Here is a 21,715-nt window from a genome sequence, read left to right as displayed (position 1 = left end):
TAGCATAGATATAATCCGTATTTTCCTGAATAATGATGGAATGAGGCCTGTCTCAATGTTCATTGTTAAAAATAATATAGAATACAAAATAACACAGTTGCGGTAATGGTGGTTCCATTCTAAACACTCTCTTATGATAAATTGATCTTAAAATTGAAAATTATAGCTCTAAAAAGTCTCTTGATAAATTTATGACTTTATGACATCAAAATTACGCAAATATGGTACAGATAAACAAACGAACCCATTATAAATTTTAACTAACCTTCGGAAAATCAGATGAAATTGTTACAATTTTTACAGAATGCACAGTATACAAATTTCAACACTTTTGAGAGATTACTCATGTACAAACCACATCCGTATATAAATATGTTTTTATGATATAAACAAGACATGGTATTTTAACATTTTACCTTTGCCATTTCATCTTCTTCAGCCACCTCCGATTTAATGGAATGCACAAAAACTTCTTCACTTTCATCACCATCCTCTTCCTCTACTACTTTCTTAAGAGATTTAAAGGCTACAAAAAGAGCAAAATTTACTTTAATAATCAGTAATGTTACATCTAAAGAAATTATTACAAGAGCATTTTTATTTGAATTTTTAAATTTTTTCCTTCGTATTTAATGCTGGGGTTATTTTCTTTAATATTCTTCATTAAACTTAAACAAATGCAGAAAGAGCAACATAAAAATTTGTGACATTATATTAAATTAAAAATATTTAATTGTATAGATAAGTACTTTCTGCTAATTAATAGTTAAGACTTTCAAAATAAATTATTTAATCAATTGATTACAACAGTTTATACTTTTTAAATTATCATTATGTGAGTTAAAATAAAAGAGCTGTAAGGATTTATTAGACAAATACAGAATTTGACTCCAAGCTTATTTTTATTATTCGGGAATTTGACTGATTCTTCATAGTAAAACTATATAAAACTACTGCAATTGAAACATTTAACAGATTTAAATTTATGTGTTTAAAATTAGTATGTTTTATATAATTGTTCCTTAACTTGAAAAAATACTCTCTTAAAGCAACATCGAAAACAATAAAAATCACACAACATGCAGCATACTCTTTCCTAGAATTACATCTTACCAGGTTATCACATAAAATAAACATAGCCAACCATTTTTTCACCATTTTTTGTGAATTTAAATAAGCTAAAATGAAACACTGGTTTAGAAATACTTTCACAGCAACAAAATAGCACAATATTTACTTCATTCTCCACAAAAAAATTAGGTACTAAGCAAATACTGATTTATAAATGATAAAAATACCTAAGACAAAGATATGAGTAAGGGACTTTTAAATTTCTTTGTTTTAAGTTTATTAAATTTAGAAAATACGTCAGTAAGTCTCTACATTATTGTAGTATTGAGGATTAAAAATATAAAATCAACTTGAATAAAAAAAAAAAACAACACATGAAACCAGCTACAATTAGTTTATGAAATCAAAGAATTTGTTAAAATGTATGAACATAAAACCATAAGAATTATTACCACTTGCACATAACTGTGTTACAACTGGTAGTAATAGCAATAGTGGAATGCAACCATTGAAACAGCACTGGTTATGCAGTAGTGGATGTTTATTCTGCTAGAACTTAATAATTACTTTAATATTACACTGTGTTAACAATAAGACAATAGTTTTAGTAAAATATTAATAATTTAATTTTAGACTTTAATGCCATATAGTTTGTAACACAAAGCAAATTTCAGCTGCTATAAGATGATGATCAACTACTAAAAAATACCTACTAGGAATGTACACTGTTCATCTAACCTGTTGTAAGGTGAAATAGCCCAAACTTCAGGTATTTGTCATACAGCCGCATTAATAAAACTGAATTTTAATGTTTTTTCCAAAAAACAAACTAAATTTATGGAATTTAAAAAGTATCATGATGTTTACCTTAGAAAATGGATGACCAATTATTATCGAAATAGCTAATTCCATGCAAATTTTCATCATAATCTATCAAATATTTGGCTTTCGAGCAATATGGACACATACTACAAATGGGCATGCAATATCTTTACTTGGACTCTAGTTACTAAATAAAGATATTTTAAGCAATACAGATTAAAAAATGTTTTAATTGATAAGATTATGTTTAAATTTTATCTGTTAATCAATCTTGAACACATAGCAAATCTGTAAATTAATCAACACAATTCAGCTACAATATAAATCACTTGTTAAAACAAAATAAACAGTCATGAACACCATGCAGAAAAACTCTTTTCTTACCATATTTTTCTTTCTTTAAAATTTTGTCTTCTTTCCTAAGTTTTTCCATTATTGCATACAGATATTTTTTCCTTGATTGGGATAATAAACTATCACTGCTTGGTTTCTTTTCTTTCAATTTTCCTCTACTAACACTAACTTCTTCTTCATTTTCATTGTCTTCTTCAGATGTATATTTACTGAACATAGATCTTCGTTTCTTTTTAAAACCTTCATCAGCTTCATCTTCATCTTCTTTACCATCATTGTCTTCATCATCACCATCTTCCTCCTCTTCCTGTTCTTCTTCTTCCCTTTCCTCATCTTCATCCTCTTCTTCCTCCTCTTCATCTTCTACCTCCTCTTCATCTTCTTCCTCCTCTTCATCCTCTATCTCCTCCTCTTCCTCTACCTCCTCCTCTTCCTCTTCTTCCTCCTCCTCTTCTTCCTCCTCCTCTTCTTCTTCTTCCTCATCCTCTACCTCCTCTTCCTCTTCTTCCTCATCCTCTACTTCCTCTTCCTCATCCTCATCATCTACTTCCTCTTCATCATCATCCTCTACCTCCTCTTCCTCATCCTCTACTTCCTCTTCCTCTTCATCCTCATCGACTTCATCCATTTCTTCGTCATCATCATACTCTTCTTCTTCTCTATCATCATCTTCCTCCTCCTCCTCACCATTTTCATCATCATCATCGTCATCTTCATTCTCCTCCTCATCATCATCTATATCTAAATCATTTTCTTCACTATCTAAATTTTCATCTTCTTCATCTTCATCATCTATAAGTTAGTAGCATTTATTATTCTAACCTCTATCTCCTTTCATAGCAAGTAACATATATATATATATATATATATATATATATATATATATATATATATATACACAAATGATTAAAGTATGCTGTATTTAAATACTATATACAAAAAAACCAATATTTATTTAATATAAAAAGAAAATTTAACAAAAGAGAGTGGTGGAATAAGGCACATGAAGCAGTACTTCAGAAAATCAAATGGAGAATATTATTAAGTATAAGGTTTATATACTTTAAAAAAGTAACATTTCACACATGAAACAAAGAACATGACAGAAACGATGGTAAACATTAGTTGGGAGTCGCATGCGCACAGTACTCTAGATCCGAGTGGGTGAGAGGCTGAACATAGGAAACCACGTAGAGAAATGTATGAAAGGATCCTAGCTAGCTTCTGTTGACTACCAAGCAAGGCTCACTGTATCCAAGTCCGCACACTCTTTATAAGTCCTCACGTATACGCATCTGTTCTAATCTAATGTATTGCTAACTAGGTTAATAAACAAAAATGCATTCAATTAATTTAACCTTTTCTAAATGTACATGACTTGAGACAAAATATATTGTAAATGTGTCAATATCATAAATTACATTTTAGTTCAAATATTTTTTCTCAATTTATATTTGAATCAAGTACATTTAAAAATACAATTATGTAACATTTGTGTACATGAACTTTTTATCTGTTTAATAGTTGTCTTCTATTACTTCATTAATACAAAAATAATAAATGGTGTACCTATACAATATTTTAATACACAAAAATAGAGTTTATAACAATTTTTTATAGAAATCCCAGTGGGGAAATTGGCACCGAATGAAAATAAAAGTAAAAACGTGATTTTAATATTATTTTAAAAAGGTAATTTTCTCAAAATGTTCTAAAGTTAGACCCTATATTCCCTGTTTAACTAACCACTTAATGGCTTTTGCAGAGTTAATTTATCATGAATATCATTTATCAGTGGTTTAATTAACTAATCATATGGTTGTACATGTACTGTCATAAATCAATGTTTACACAGAAAAGATGATTTCATTTAACAGGCTCTTTGAATTAATATTTTACAACTCTGAAAATCAAGATCCGATTTTTCAATATTTAAAGTCCAGTTGGGCATAGCCCAAAGGGATTTTCGAGTTAAGAAAGGTCTATAATATTCATATCAGGGCTCTAAGAATGTCCATGTAAAATTCCAGTACGTCGGTTGAATAATTTACGCATGAAAGCAAAACAAATTTACTTTTGCATGTATAATATTATTAGCATATGTAGAGTCCTTGATATCTAAAACTAGAGATGACAGAACCATAAACTTCCAGAGGTCTAATGATATGGTATAATTTGGAAAAGAAAGGAGTTCCAGGGTCTTTAACATACAAATTTTGAAAATAAGGATTTATGCCTTTCTGAGATGCAGGAGAAAATTGGTCACGCAAACCAAAAGTGTTTATTTTTCAGAAAGAGGTACCAAAATGCCGTTTCACCTCAAACTGAATCAATATTTAGTTCAATATTCAAAATACAATGATTAGAAACAACAATTATCCAGTTCCATTATAATTTTCAAACTTGTACAAGACTATTACATATACCATTTTGACAAAATCATTGTATTGAAGAAATTAACAGAATGTATTTATAATTTGACAATGTCAGTTGTGGTCAATGTGTGTGTAACTGACTAATACCAGAATCTTGAAACTCGATTATTAAGTGAACTTAGTCTTGTTTGTTACTATCAATTGTTTGAGCAATGAATAATGTTTGATTAACCATTATTATATCTGAAAGATGACCCTAGAATTCATATTAACTTAAGTGTACATTCAGTAGGAGATTGATATTATTATTACAGAACAAAAAGTACTAACAATCTAAAATTATCTTTACAGAGATGATCTAGATAGGTGAAAATCCAGATACCAGATAATCCACAAATACATTTAAGCACGGTAGGTTACAGATATTAAAGAATGTATTTTTTACCAATATAACAAAAAAAGAGAGCCAATTTCTTATTTTGTTTTACAGAAATTAATTATAGGAACAAGAAATAAAATTTAAATCAATTATTAAAGCGTAGAATACAGATATGTCCGTACAAATTGTGCTAAACACCGTATTCAGAAATATTCTTCTTATTCACAGTGTAAACACGAAAATGCTGTGAAATGTAGGAATGTGTAAATGTATCAATTTATGACCATCGGGAAGGGTAAATTTTATAGCGCAAAAATTTGTTTAGTTTTTCTTAAAGAAATAGAAAATAAATTTAACTTTTAAAAATCTCTAAATGCATGCTAATTGAACCAAATTTTCTTCAATGTTTTAAGGGTTAAAAGAAATGTTACTTACTATTTCATGAAAAAACTGTCAGTCATTTCTGTTTTACTTTTGTAACAATGCTTTCGGGAAGTAAGATCACACAAACATTTGAAGGCAATCATTTTCTCTGATACAATGTTTTAGACTATCACCAAAAATAAACAATCGGTTGGCCTAGGTGCACAGTGGAATCAGAGTGACTCGTGACAACTTTCAGTTCTTCATTTTCAGAATTATTTTTAGTGTCCTCCGTTATTGTTAAAGAACAGTTGCTGATACAATTGTGCTGCTCATCGCACAAATGCTATTGTCCATATTAAGCCAATCAAATACACCTTCTAAATTTACAACTAACTATCAACGTCTCATAGGCCTACCGCAATATTTTAAATTTGTTTTAATATTGTAACATTATTCTAACAGCTTTACATGTGTTAATAGAAAAATTAATGCTGGAAATTCTACAATAATGGTTTGTTCTTAAGAAAATTGGAATCAATCCACTCAGTAAAATCAATCAAGATAACTCAGAAGTCTGGATAAATGAGGTTGTACTGTACTTCTAATAATTAAACTTTAACTAACACCTTGTATTTTTATATGGAAAATAATTAAAAGTACTAGGCAACATACAGGGCAACCTGTATAACAATTCTAGAGGGTCTGATCAACAATGATTAAGACATGAAGAATTTTAATTTGAAAGAAAAAGATTGGGAGGTGGTTCTTCCTATACATAGACAACAAATTAGTAATTTTATTAGTTTTCAGATTAAAATTCATGGTCCTAATAATAGTTTTCATCATAAGAATATTCTAAGGATAGTTTGAGTAACAGATTCTTGTAAATTCATTGTTAAATCAAAATCATATTATCAAACTCCAATCATATTAAACTCACTCAGGGTGGCCACAGAAACCTACCTTTTTATAACTCACTGACTTCTAGAGATTTTTTCTGATTTAAAACCAAATGGTTGATTCCTACAAATTTCTTTAACATTATATTTTTTCAATATTGATCAGAATGCTTTGTTTCAAATCTAACCACATCGTGCATCCTACAGCTAACAGGGCAACTAGTGGAAACAAAATTATATAAGAATTGTTGAACCAGTCCAAGATTTGTTTCTTATAAGATCATATTTTTTGTCCAGGAAGTTTTTGCTGTCATGAACAAAACGTTACAACAATATACTTTGCTCTGTTATTCATCATCCAATTCAAACAAATATGATAGAATTCTTTATTACAATGCCCAATATTTTTATAATACCAATAGCATTATTTTTGTTTGTTTTAATAATAATTCATCTACATGTTACGACTGTAATTAAAACCAATCTCAACTTAAGAACATTTGATAAAAAAATCCTAAAGAACAGAACAAAAAAACCAGACAAAAAAGGAAGTAACTTGAAACATATTATGTTTCTTAAAACAATTTTCTAATTTTAACATTAAAACATATTTTTTAAAGTTTTGTATTTCACTTCAGGACAGCTATTTGATTGACCTTATTTTAACATAAACGTTAAAGTGCCGACATTTTTAATAATAAACTGATATTACTATATTAAAACTTACGTTTATGTAACGAACATTTACACACATGTTTTTTAAGTTCCTAAAACATTTTACAATTTCATCAGTTCAAATTTTGTTCTGACTTTGTTATAGTCTATCAAGTGCCAAAATTTGCAACTAATAAGTTATTTCATTTAATGTATTAAAACAATACAACATATTATTGCTAACAATATTGATATTTATTGATATTATCAAAATATTCAACTACCTAAAATAATGTCACCTAGAGTTCTTACTAAATATGTATAATAAATTCCAATCCTGTATTTGTAGCACTTCAGCACAGTTTAATATAGTAATTCTTAGAAAAGTTATCAGGTATTAAAGGAGAATATATATTAGTTTACATAAGTAACATTAGTTTAATTTGTTAATAATAATCAGTGCCAGTTAAGAAGCGGTTTTGGATTTAAAATCAAAATCCATTACAAAAATGTTAAAGATACGTACTAAACTATAATTCTATTAGCCTATAACACAAGTACCAAATTCAACTTGATAATAAAAACATAGGTATATAATCTGTAGTAAATATTGTACTGATCTAACATGTAATAAATTAAATAGCATTTAATACTTATTTTTTAAATGTTATTTTCTCAAAACCTTATTAATTTTTGTCATAACCCTTCTTTTTGTATCTTTGGCACTATTGCCAAAGTGGCTGATTGGATAGTGTATAAGACACAAGTTTTAAAAGGTTCCACAGAATTATGATGTTTTAATGGATAACATTATAAAAGTACAGTGCTGATTTTAAAACAGTATTTGTAATTAGTTATTTTTTGCTACTGAAAACAGTAAAGATCAATTTCAATTAATTTTAATTAAATTGTTTAGAAATGAAAAAATTCTTAAAAAATAAGAATCAGAAAACTGTGACATATATAATTTACCCTATAGAAATTGAGTGACAAAAACAATGATTAATTCAATTATATGAACAAATAATTAAAACTTTAAATAATTGACAGTTTGGTGAAGGCTAAAAAATAAAATTGATTCTCCACTTATGATAGTTTTAATATTATAAACTATTTCAACATAGGGATATTTTAGTTTCTTATCCCCAATGGTAATGATAAAAGATAACTATTTTTTATAATCAGTATGCTTGAAAAAACTTTCAGTAAACCTGTAAAAATGTATACAATAAATATGAATATAGCTTGATTTAAAAGTCATCATGTTTACAAACTCAAAATAATAACCAAGATTAAGTGCACCAGTAAATATGTGTTAGGAAATAATCACAGGAACATCAATTAATCAACAAAACTTTTTACAATAATGTAATATATCACAAGACACAAGTACGAGCTTTTATTTTCCATATTATGTATAATAAAAGCTGTAGTCATGAACTGCGGATTGACTAATAACAATGAGAACGCTACCTTTGTACAATCCATGCGTTTAATATTTATTGACACCAACACCAGAAGATGACTTATTAAAATTTGAAACTATACTAGTGTATGACTACAGTTTGAACTGTATGATGAAGGTACGTTGCTATTACTGTATATTTTTTAGTTTACAGTTTCGCTCATACAACTTCCGAAAAACAAAACAAGTTTACATAACAGAAAATGTATATCCAATTTTTAGTTTAAAGAAATAACACGATAAAACATGTACATTTGAATGTGGAATGCATACACATGAGGTGGTAATGTCAAGAAATCCAAAATATTTAAGATACACAGTGCTCTGTACTATCAAACTGTTGATTCTGTATTCTGCGATTATATTTAGACTGTGACTGAAAATAAATTTTAAAACAAAAAGGAGAAACTAATTGGAACATACCAATTGACTCAATGTTTGTACTCTTTTATTACAATTTGTTATTTTCTTGCCAGGAGATATTAACCACTTAAACAATAATACAATACAAATTTGCCTACAGTCTTCCTCAACTTTGAATTACTGTTTCATTGATTCCTTAAAATATATTTATGTTATCCTAAAAACATTTTTTGGATATAGTATACTTTTCTTTTATGACCATTAAAAACATTCATTATTAATGAACAGAAATATGTAAAAGAACAATATAATGTAAACTCAATATTCACAACTTTGATAAGCAGCTAAATATAAAAGAAAAAGGCATAAAGTAATGCCTAAAAACCATAACATTCAAGATGGGAAATAGAGGTTTTGGTTACACAACCTCTATATACAAGTCTCCCCTTCAATATAACAATAATACTGAAACACAAATGCATTAGGTATTATCTTCTATTAAAGACATTGTTATGTGAGCAAATGAATGGGACTAAAACGAGTATAATTATATTGTGGGTAGAACAGTTATTTTCTAAAATAGCTTAGTTAAGTAGCTATAGCCCACTGCATGCACTTAGTAGACTACCTATTTCTAGTGATTTTGTTGGACTAACATTACTAAGTGATCATCTAATCAAAACTACAAGACACATTGTACCTACTTAAATTTTATTTTAGAATGGCAGCTAAATTTACTGCTATGACTGAAACATAATAAAATTGTATAACATTTGTTCGTAACATAACATTCATAATATTTTTAAGAGTTATTATTTGAATGATGTAAATTAAAAGCAAGATGAAAAATATTTACAAAGACTGAGTTTAAACTGTGAGATTTGTAATAACTGGTAATGCTTGGTTGATTCATTATTTCAGGAATATGTTGTTCAACAGAAAAAAATTAAACAACAGCTGTGAGTGTGTATAATTTATAATGAGAAGTAATGCCACTTATAACTAAAAAACATTCTCGTTTTACTAGAAAATCTTCTAATTTTTTCAAGTAAATGCCCATTTTGTGACTCTTTAACAGACACTTTAATATTTACAATCATTTAGGAATGAATGAAAATATTTGAAATGACTAACTGGTCTCATATATGTTTTTAGTCATGACATAACACAAAAAGGTTGATTTTTGCAAACTTTATATGGGATTTATATGTAAAAACACTTTCTTCTAAATCAATATTGAAATCACTTGGCAATTAATACATTATTTACTTACTGCTGTAATAACCTATTTTTATCTACAATTTGGTTTGTTATGATTTTTCCAAACCCAACAAAAACACCTTGTATTATTTCTGTAACAAAGTCAAGACGAGACAATCTCACCTGGCCTGTTTTGCAAATTAACACGTAAATGAAGACATTTACCCCATCGGGAACACACGATCTTTCACAACTGCTGCCATACATACTGGGCTGTAAAGTGTGTCGTGCGCCCGATGGGGTACACATTGCTTTGCATTTCCTTATTGCGTTTTTATTGATTACCTGTCTTGGTGGTTTGTTAAATTTGATTCTGTGCTTAAATAAATACCTCAGACTATTGTGTACCCCGTCAGGCACACAATTGTTTAATTTTTAAGGTAAATATATTTTTAGGTATCCCTTGGGATACATAGAAAAACATAATTGAATAATATACATAATACATACTTCTCTAATATACATACTTCTCTCGATATATTTAAAGGTTTATTGTAAAAAAAAACTGTTACAGTTTTTTGCCGTTATTATTGAAAAATTCTATGGCAAATAAATAAAATGTGGAAATAAGCCATTGTTATGAACATGTTAATGTACAGCGACAGAACATTATTTAACACAAACTTGTTCTTTTAGATTTTATTAGTTAAGTTTTTCACAATAGATTTTTCTAGAATCAAATCAAATCAAATTTCTTTATTGCCAAGACATGGTTAACATGTATAGCATGCGTCAAATAACGTTATTGTAACTAAAATTTTTCCATCCGTTCTACATCAAAATCCTCAATCAAACATACAATTTCACCTTAATTCATTTCCTTTTATTCGCCAATCATCCCACCACCAGCGACGGGGCGACATACCTATTGGCTGGTCTCCCAGTTTTTTTGCCAAATACTCGTCGACATTATAAAATGCCTGTGTCGCTAAAAAGCGTTTTAGACGAATTTTGAACGCCTTGGGCGTTGGGGCATTTTTTATTCGGTGTGGCAGCTTGTTGATGAAATGAACTCCTGCTTGTGATGGCAGGCGTTCATAAATCACCGTTCTGTGTTGGCCAATTCGGTAGTTTCCCCTGGCTCTGGTCTCATATGAATGTATGTCTTGGCCACTTGTCTTGACGCATTTTGACATACAATACTGTGTTGTTTCGAAAATGTAGAGACTCGGCAGGGTCAACAGCTGCAAACTTTTGAAAGATTCTCTGCATGACTCTCTGAATTTCAAATGTGCGATTATTCGAATCGCTTGCTTTTGCAATCTGAAGACCCTCATCAACTGATTGTTTGCACAAGCACCCCACAATGCCACTCCGTAGGTAAGGTGGGGGTAAATCAAGCCATAATACGCCGTCATCAGTACCTGAGTGGGGCAATATTTGGCTAGATTCCTCAAAACAAAATTTCCTGAGGATATTTTGGCGCAAACGTGATCAATTTGATTATTCCATGTCAACCCTCGATCAAGGTGTATTCCAAGGAATCTCGAACTATAGACCTCTTCTAGTATGGAGTCTGCCAACATAGTGGCAGGACCACACCGAGAATCCACAGGCCGAAGAGCAAAGTTGATGACATTGGTCTTCGTTGTGTTTGTTTGGAGATTGAGGCTGTTGAAGTGTTGAACGCAATTGTTGACATCAACAAAAGAGCGTTCTTCCAAGAGAGATGTTGATTTTTCACTGAAAAAGAGAGTCGTGTCATCAGCATACTGCACGGCCTTTCCGTGCATTAGTGATGACTCAATGTCATTGACATATAGCAGAAACAGAATTGGGCTAAGAATAGATCCCTGAGGAACCCCATAGTCCAGTCGGATTTTGTTTGAAAGTTGATTTGAGATTTGGACAACTTGAGTTCTGTCGCTTAGAAATGATCTAGAATCTATTGTAGAGGTTTATGAATACCCTATAACACCTCAACTGAATATTTTTTAACTAAAATATCTTTAATAGCCATAAACACAAAGCATATTTCAATTGATCCTGTATTATTATACACAATAAGATTTTTATAAATAGTAACTTTTTTGCTTTACTGGTCAACAACACTTTTTGAAACTGAACGAATAAAAATAACTTTTTAATTAAAACGATGTTGGTTAACAATAGGATGTATTGCAGGATGATAATAAATGTTACGCATTAACAATGAAAAATTAATTTGATTTAAATAAAAAATAGTCTAAATAATTATATTAATCCTTCTCAAAAACTATGATGTGCGAGCTACATGGTAATGATCACATGTTAGACACCTCTGACCGCAGTGGTCAGGTGGGCAGTGATGCTCTCTTAAAAGATACCACTAAACTCAATATTTTAAGCAAATTTTCAAGTTTGCTGTCTAGATTAAAGACTCAAGATTTTTTAATTCAGTAATCTAATGTAACTTAATACAATAAGAAAGTAACCGCCCTTTATGCATAGCACATAAGTAGTAGAAGTAGCGCCACCATGTTGACATCAATGTGTACAGTGGTTCAAAATGTTACCAACTCTTTAAGGCAGAGCATCATATGTTGCACAATGTCCACTTTGTAACCTTAAAACATCTTAACAGAAAAGAGCCGTAATAGAAAATCTTCCCAAGTTTGAAGTGCTTGGTGTTATAAACTTTCTTTACGCAAAAAATCAATCACCAGCCGACTTTTATGGTTAATTGTATACGGTTTATGGCTCAAACTTTATGAGTGAAGATGTAGTCTATCAATGGATGCAATAAAAAAAAAATAGAAGAACAAACACTCACTATAAAGAAAGGAGCAATAGGCATTCTCTTTTCATTGATGAACTAGTAAACAAAGAGAATGAAAAATTCATAAGAAACATTGCTTCACAATTTTTGAACTTCCTGATTATTTTCCTGAAATTTCTCGAAGTCCTTTACATTAATTTATTTATTTCCTTTCAACAGCAAAGCAATTAATTACAACATAATAACAAATAAACTATAGGCTGTTAACATGAGACAGCGACAGGAAAACTAGGTTACCACATGTTTTGTGCTTGTTAGGTATGAAAACTGTTTACCGACGATCACAAATTTATTTCTTCCATAGACTTTCTCTCTTGGTATGACTTTAAAAGAGAAGAACTTTTGGACACGAGTGTTACTGATGATGAGACTTGGATTGTCTACATGAATCCTCAGACAAAAAAGCAATCAATGCAATGGGGATATACTGCTTCTCCAAGCAAGCGTAAGAAATCCCGTCAAACTTCGTCAGCTAGAAAAGTCATGGATTAGTTTTTGGGATACTACAGGCATTTTCCTTATTGATTTTATGGAACTTGGTAGAAACATCTATGAAGTCTACTGTGACGCTTTGAAAAGATTAAGAAGAGTGATCTAAAACAATTGTCATGGCCTTCTGACATGTGGCCATTAGTTGTGTTTGGACATTACAACACTTTCCTTCACACATCTCGAAGAACTAATGAACTTTTGACAAAGTTTGAATGAGATTTTTGTATCATCCACCATACAGCCCAGACTTGGCTCCAAGTGAGTTTCACCTGTTTTCAAACATAAAGAGATCACTTGAATCTCAGTGGTTCAACAATAACGAGTTTCAAAATGCTGTTACAGGTTGGCTACACTCACGGGCAGTAGACTTTTATACAGAGAGTATTTCAGAGACTGTTCAAAGATATGAAAAGTGCTTGAATCAGTTTGGCAACTATGTAGAAAAATAGAGAAAAGTTACAGTTTTCATATATATATAAAATAAAATTGTCGTATCTTCACTGGTTTACTAAAACAGAGATTACTTTCTGGATACCTATCGTACTAGCCAATGATGAACTAATATTTTCATTTAGATTATTTCAAAATTTTGATAAAATAATAATACTTATTGAACAATATATTTCAATTTGTTGTAAATAATTGTTGTACTAAGATAGTTGATTTTTATTATTTTACTTTCATCATATTTTCTATATCATTTAAATACTTGTATTTGTTGGAAAGCAATTATAATAACTTTCTTTAAAAATTCTTAACTCATTGCAACTTTTTACAATTATTAAATGACGAAGACTTCATGATTATCAAATGATTGCCACATGCTTATCTTTTCTTTAGACTAACATCTTTATCTTAACATGCATACCTTAACAATTATATACTTTACATTATTGGGCCAGCTTCATATCATGCTTCAGGTAAGGTATTAGAGAAAACAATAAATTTACAATTAGCTACTTTTTAAAAGAAGTTTTTTCAACTCAGATTAGGTTTACTTAACTTATTTCGGGTCTGAATAAAAATTTGAATTGTATGGATGTTTAAACAGAAGATTTCATTTACATTGCCAGCAATGGATAAACAAAGAAGAAAAGTGAAATGTAGGAAATATTATTAATAAAAGGCACCCAGAATATTGACCCTTTATACTTCTACCATATGTGGAAGAGGTGGAAACACTACTTTAGGATCAGATCAGCAATTACAACTCTGAAGGTAGTTGGTATTCTTGAAAATAAAACTTGAAAAAACTCTTCCTTAGAAATACCTGTAGAGAAGCCTTCAAGGATCTTGAAATGGTACAGTTTAAATAAAGTAGTTGGAATAATGTTTTTGAATTTTTAAACAAAATTTGGTCATAGCAACAAGACAGAAAACTAAAAAGAAAATTATTATTCCAAAAACAATGGTAGATGGAGAAACAACATTTCCACAAAAATTTGACGCAGAATCTAGGAACATCTTATACTCAGGCCAAAATATTGTTTTGAAGATAAGGATATGGAATTTGTATAGATGTACATGAACAATGACTGGAGAAAATGACATGTTATTCACTTACAAAACATTTCATTACTAAGATTTTTAACATGACTGATTTCTGAAATTATATTATATTTTTTAAAACAAACCATAAAAATTCACATTTTTATTTTTAACAATTTTTATAGACCTGGTTACAAAATGTTCTACTTGAAACTCTGTAATTTCTTGTGGAGTGAAAAAATGTATTCTATTTTTCTGCTGTCATCTTTAAGTGCTATAAAATAAAACATCCTAACCAAAAATCAAAATCATTACAATGAATGTATCATGGTAATTACTCTACACATCTGAAAGTTACACCCAATGTTGACAGGAGGAAACTTGTCCTAGTCGCTGACCTCCATGACTACTATATCCCAGTACTCAATACCAGTATGGCACATCAAGTTGTTTGAGACTAAACCATCAACTGTTAGCAAGAAGCTGGCAATATAAGTGAGACTTTTCACAGAAAACGAACGAGATATTTCTATTCTAGGCTACATATTATACAGCTCAACTGCTTCAGATAATTCTAAAGATGACTTTCTTACACAGAACATATTTTAAGTTGAAAATATCTGATTTGGTATAAAAAATTAACATATTTTAGCTATATTTCTACACATCTTCTGAATTTATATCACAGCTTATCTAATGTGTCAGTTAAAAGAATTCTTAATTAAAAAAGTCTTGAGGTTTAAATATTTAACTGAAATATTATTCTTGCAGTAGCAAAGCCTAGAAATTAATACTAATTGGTAAGGATTATATATCAGTCAGTATTACTTATTGATTACCATAATGTTAGTTCTGGTAGTTATATTATGCAGGTATATTTTAAACTCAATGTTTACTGGTTATATATGCTATAGCCACATATTCTGAACATATTTTGTTAAGGCAATGCAGAATTTAACAAAATTATGATAAATATAACTATGTTATTATATGTACTGGTATAAAAATAAAATTTTAATTTTACATAATCAAACCATTCTTTAATTAGCATTTGTATCCAAATAAGAAATGTGTGATATATATTTTATATGTATAATTTCAACAAAATGATGGCATATTGCAAAAATCTACTTGTAACGATTCTGGTAACAAACATTTTAATACTACGTCTCACTATTATTGTGTTGTATATACTAATGGCAAATTATTGATGAATTTGTTAACCATTTCAATGAATAGTGAATTTATAATTAATTGTATGTAGAATGTGACAGTAAATATTTTTTAAATCTAAAAACAATTATTAAATTAAAAGCAAAAAACTTTTTAATAGCCATTGTATGTAAAATAAAATTTATAATAAATGCTTTTATTGATTTAATATATTGATAAAATAAAGGAATAAACATTAGTTATCATTTATGAGTCACATTAACATCTGGATTGATAAAGTATTATTAAAGAGACAAGAATAAAATATTAAAAAAATGAATTACAGATCAAGAAACCCATTTTAAAATGCTTGATGCTAAGTGCTACAGTAGCAGAGTTAGTAAGTTATATTCATGATGGCATGTCCACTAGTCCTAACTGCGATAATTTCATCACTTAAATTAAACAGGCTACGTCATGCTTAAGTGCTACAAATAATAGGATTGAAACATATTGTGCTTTTTTAAAATTTAAAATATGAAGCTATATTTTATAATATTAATGCACTACACTAATTATATTACTCTTTTCTCAATTCTGCTTTTTAAAAGAGTGAGTAAATCTGACTTCTACATATTTTTAGCGTTTCCATAGAGTGCAAACTTTCTTTCTGTGCAATTATTATTGATAAACTTAAGTATTAAAGATAAGAATTGTATAAGAATTTACCTTATAATAATTGAATGAATTCTTGATGATCAGAGATTATGGGTTGTATTTTAAACCGTCTTTAACATAATAATTTAAATAACTACGGTTCAGTACACTTTATGTACTTTTTTATGAAATTTAAAGAAAAAAATACAAAACAGAAAAATTTCCTTTTCAACCCATTTCTTACTACTTAATTTATTTATTCAAGTACATAACTATCTTAAAATATTGGTTTTAAATTATCTACGGTAGATATATTTAAAATACATACCGCATATATATACTATTCCAATTATGATAAATGTCTATAATAGTGAATAATTTATTAATGCCAAGTGATTTCAAGAAACAAAAACAATCAAAATAATAAAAATGTAATATAATAATGCTGTAAATAAACTTATGTTACGTTTTGGTCATTAGGCACTCTCGAAAATCAATTGTATGTTTTAATAATAACATCAAACCATACTTTAATCAGAAGGTATACAACTAAATTAAACGTGACATGAGATTTAAGATTTTTGTAGAAAATCATGTTATTTTTATCAGTGGTTGATAATGGTGGATTATAATGTACATAAAACTTTCAGTTTTAATCAATTTTAGTGTTTACCAGTTAAGAGGGGCTTGATAATTAAGTATTTTAAACTATCCCACGTATTGTAAGAGGTTTCCAAGACACAAAATGCTGCAGAGAGAAAGATGTCTTGATAAATTGAGGAATTTACTTTATGATAATTAAACACTATAAGTCCATAACATCAAATAAACCTATAATTTTAAACAAGAAACAATCTTAAGGCAGATTTTAGCTTACAACTTTCCTGACTGATTACCATGTTCATCGTGTTCATCATGTTCTTCCTCTTCATGGGATGAATGTTCGCCTGGTTCGTGATCATCATGGCCAGCAGGACTGTTATCAACCCATCCTTCCAGCATCACAGACCATGGGGAGTCAACTGCAGATTGTGTATCAACTAAACAAACATCGACAAAAAAACTGACAACAGCTGAACAAAGATCCCCCAATATAAACTTTTAAACCGAACAATATATTACTTATGAATAACTTGTAAAATATTAAAGTGTTTAAAATAACAATAATTAATAGCTAAACTTTGTGACCTAAAGAATTTTGAATAACTGTTCCATATATATGTATATATTAAAAACCAAACACAAAACGGCATTCTTTAAAATAATTAGAAAATTTGTTTGTACAAAAACTGTTATCATGAGATTTAGAGGAAACTGACAAAATTTAAAAGCTATATGTCTATTCAACACAACAAGAACCACCATTTTTTTGTGGTGGTTTCTCATTTGCACCTATTTTAAGGTAAAAGTTATACCATAAAGAGCATAAAAAATTCCATGTTTGACCAATTTCAATTTCACAGATAGAGAACATTTTTGTAATGTTCTTGGATTAAAGTTTTTATATTTAAGGTAACTTTTATCCAGTCAACTATTTAGTTCCAAACCAAGAAAATCAAGTGTTGAAAAATACATAACTAGTAGATTAGACTGTAGAGTGCTTTGAGGTTTTTTTGATAGCTTGAAAGCTTACGATTGAGTGGACTATGATATACTACTGTACAGGCTAGATTGCTTTAATATATATGGAAGTATCACATCAACGGATTCATACCCCTTGCCTGGTGTACGGGTTCAATTGCACTTGCAAAGCCAAAGTATTGCTTAAAAATTTAGTGACTTCATTTTCTACATGTCCTAGAGTTAAATAATCCATACTGATTATTATATTTCGTTTGAAAACAATTTCAGAAATAAACTGAGAAAGTACATTTAGCACATTTTCAAATAGTACAGTTGTCAAATCAGTACCATTCCAATTCATCTATTACTTACCATCACTAGTTCCATGGTACTCAATAATTATTAGGCCAACCATAACACCAAGTGCTCCCAGCAAGCCAAAGAACACGATTTTTGAACAGATATTGCCTCCAAGGATGCTCTCTTTGTGGATATGGATAACTTCATCGGATCCACCAATACTGCCATGATGTTGAAGAACTTCTTCCTCGTCTGAAATAAAACATAGTTATTTAGTATTCTACATGTATTAAGTGATTTTTTTTTATTGAACACCACTTATTAAAACAATATAAAGAATAATAGTTTGGAAAGTTGAACTTTTTTTATAAAAAACAAAGAACTAATAAAAACAACAAATGTAATTTTAAAATAGATTTTTGGAATTCTTCAATACAACATTTCTTCCCTTAAACTAGAATATAGCTGAATTTCAAATTTATTCCCCTTTAATTAGAAAATAGTTTAGGTTCGTTCAAAACAAGAGTTCTTAGTTTATGTCTCCTGATTTTTTTCAGAGGGTGACAACTGAAGTTGTACTTTAAGTTGAGGATATACATTATTATCTTCCTCAGATTGGAACTAGAGATGGTATCTTTTTTGTTTTAATGGTGATTTCAGTATGGTAACCATTAAATTCTTACTTAACACTTTAGCCTGCAAGATTTAACACAGGGTTTTCATGGTCTGATATTATTATCATTTAAATTATTTCTTAACTCTTAAGAGCTAATGAAAGAGTTAGTTAAACCAGTATTATAAAATCGTTAAGTATTTACTTATTTGAAAACCAGAGAGAGATAGCTGAAGGAAGTCTAGCAAGATTTTTAGGTGACATCCATAATATAACTTGGTAACATATTATTTTCACTTGGTTGCTTGTAGTGAGGTATGTTATAACAGAATTCAGAAAATCATATTAATTCTTGAAATCCTGGCTTTTTCATAACAAAAAGCATAACAGGTGTCAAGAAACTTTCACTTTATAAGAAACACATGACTATTGGAATAGTTAGATGTAGTTTTGGCAAGGGGCATGTAACTTTCATTAATTCAATTCTGTTTTAGTTTGACAATATTACTTATTCTGTATATAATTTTAACAAACTCTAAGAAAAGTTACACAGCATTAAAAGATTTTTTTGTAAACAAGTCTTACTTAATATATTAGAATAGTGGACATGGTTATTGCGTTTTAATAAACATAAATTTTAAATTATGATTACAGAATTTTATTTTTCCAATATGCTATGCTTTTATCTTTCTATCAGATGCTAAATAGAGGTTTCCTTGTGGTAACTTTTAATTCATGAAATAATACAAGTTCTGTTCCATCTGTCAGTCTAGAGGGCATCTTTGTAAGACAATGGTTGAATTCTCTGTGGGCATCTCACTGCACTTTATGTTTTTGAACAAAACTATATTGAGTGCATAATCATGTGTGTGCGTGTGTGTGTGTGTCAGAAAACTATTTCTTACTGAATGACAAAATAATATTTTTTACTGGCCGAAAGTTTTTAACTTTTTTTTGGAAACTGATGAGGAGAGACTAACTATACTCTTAGCTAATGTAGAAAGGAAAGAACAATATGAAAATATCGTAAGGCCGACAGGTATTTTTGTTCGTGATTATTTGTAGACGTTGTGGGACATGATGAAGGTATAATGGTGAGTGTTTGAAAATCAATCGGGTGAGCAAGCAAGTTAACAATTTTTGAAGAAAACTACTTTTAATCAAATGCCCCGAGAGCATTTGAATGCTCTAGACAGAATCAACATAAACTTATAACCACAGACCAACATTGATTTCTAAAGGATAAATCTACAACTGCTTTAATCAGCTTAGTGGAGTTCCTTCTGGATCAGCTTGAGGAATGCAAGTCTGCTACTACTGTACTTCTTGATTACAGCAAAGCCTTTGACTGTCTTGATCATCACCACCTTCTAGAGAAATTAAATGCCCTTCGAATTTAAAATAATGCAAATAAATGGTTTTCTAGCTATCTATCTAATAGAAGTCAACTGGTTGAGATTAAACATAATAAAAATGGGGAAATATATATGACATGCTCAAACCAAACCCAATCACTAAGGGAGTGCCACAGGGATCAATCTTGGGTCCTGTTTTCTTTATCCTCTTCACGAATTACCTACCTCATTTAATGCAAGATTTTGTAAATTAACCATGTATGCTGACGACACTGCACTATTGCTAAGTCAGACTGACCCAAAACAACTAGAGATAGACAGCTTTATAGCACTAAGCATGGCAATGCAGTATTGTCATGGCAACAACTTTTTTTTCTTATTTTTGGTCTCTTAGGACAAGAAGCTTATAAATTGCACTTAGCCCTATAAGAACCTTTGCGCTGCTTCCGGAGTGACAGGATATTCAGGATGTTCAAGGTTAGGGAGTAGGGGCCGCCTCCTATCGAGATCCATGAGGAAGAATTAGGGCACTACATCTCAAAGTCACGTCTCCCCGGAAGAAGGGGAGGCCAGCTCTGAACCAGCCTCTCCAGTCAAAGTAGGCAGGGGTGGCACACCCTTCTTGAGGTTAACAAGAACATTTGAGGTTAGGGAACAAACCCCACCAACTCCAACAGTCATCTCCCACATTAGACTAGACCTATCGAACTGCCCTTGAACCCCAGAATCTCGAAATTTGTGGTTAGTGATGTGCTGCTCCTGGACATCCATAAGGTTGCCCAGATTGAAGTGACACATCGGTTTTTTCTGTGCCCAGTGGTGAGTTCAACTGGAAGGTATAAACCAGAAGTGATCCCTGCTGGGTAAGGCAACGACTTAGTAGCTAACAAAAGTAAAATTCAACAACTAATATTTGGGAGAGACAGAAAGACCAGAGGGTGACTCCCTGATCTTGAAGAAATTACCTCAACCAAATATCTTGGCATTATAATAGATGACAGATTATCATGGACACCCCATATTAACTCTCTTTGTAGTAAATTAAGTTCAGGATTATTTGTGATGCGTAGAATGATGACCATAAGCGACTTTACTACAGCCAAGACTGCTTATCACGCTCTCTTCGAAACTCACCTGCGGTATGGGATTGTTGTTTGGGGGTGGAACCACTATGTTAAACATTCAAGGTGTTTTAACTATACAAAAAAGAGCCATCAGAATACTGGGGACATTACCTCCTAGCCAAACCTATAGAGGAGTTTTCGGTGAACTGAAGATTCTTACAGTCATCAACCTTTATATTCTGAAAACTGCTACTTATGTCTACAT

At 30.1% G+C, this 21,715-nt stretch overlaps 1 protein-coding gene across 5 annotated transcripts in view; it reads right to left on the bottom strand.

The window, feature by feature from the left end:
• The window catches only part of LOC124362785 (aspartyl/asparaginyl beta-hydroxylase), an 81,579-nt gene that overhangs the window by 41,002 nt on the left and 18,862 nt on the right, over positions 1-21,715 (bottom strand). For all 5 annotated transcript variants that reach the window (XM_046817572.1, XM_046817567.1, XM_046817568.1 and 2 more), the window contains 4 exons: positions 18,491-18,670; positions 17,452-17,595; positions 2,278-3,039; positions 417-526 (listed from right to left, as the gene is read on the bottom strand). In XM_046817572.1, coding sequence (XP_046673528.1) covers positions 417-526; positions 2,278-3,039; positions 17,452-17,595; positions 18,491-18,670 — 1,196 coding nt within the window. The remainder of the gene's footprint in view (positions 1-416; positions 527-2,277; positions 3,040-17,451; positions 17,596-18,490; positions 18,671-21,715) is intronic.

This window comes from Homalodisca vitripennis, chromosome 5 (assembly GCF_021130785.1).
Source record: "Homalodisca vitripennis isolate AUS2020 chromosome 5, UT_GWSS_2.1, whole genome shotgun sequence".
Taxonomy (NCBI): Eukaryota; Metazoa; Arthropoda; class Insecta; order Hemiptera; family Cicadellidae; genus Homalodisca; species Homalodisca vitripennis.
Note: the sequence above shows the minus strand (reverse complement) of the source record. Positions and strands in the feature narration are given on the sequence as shown.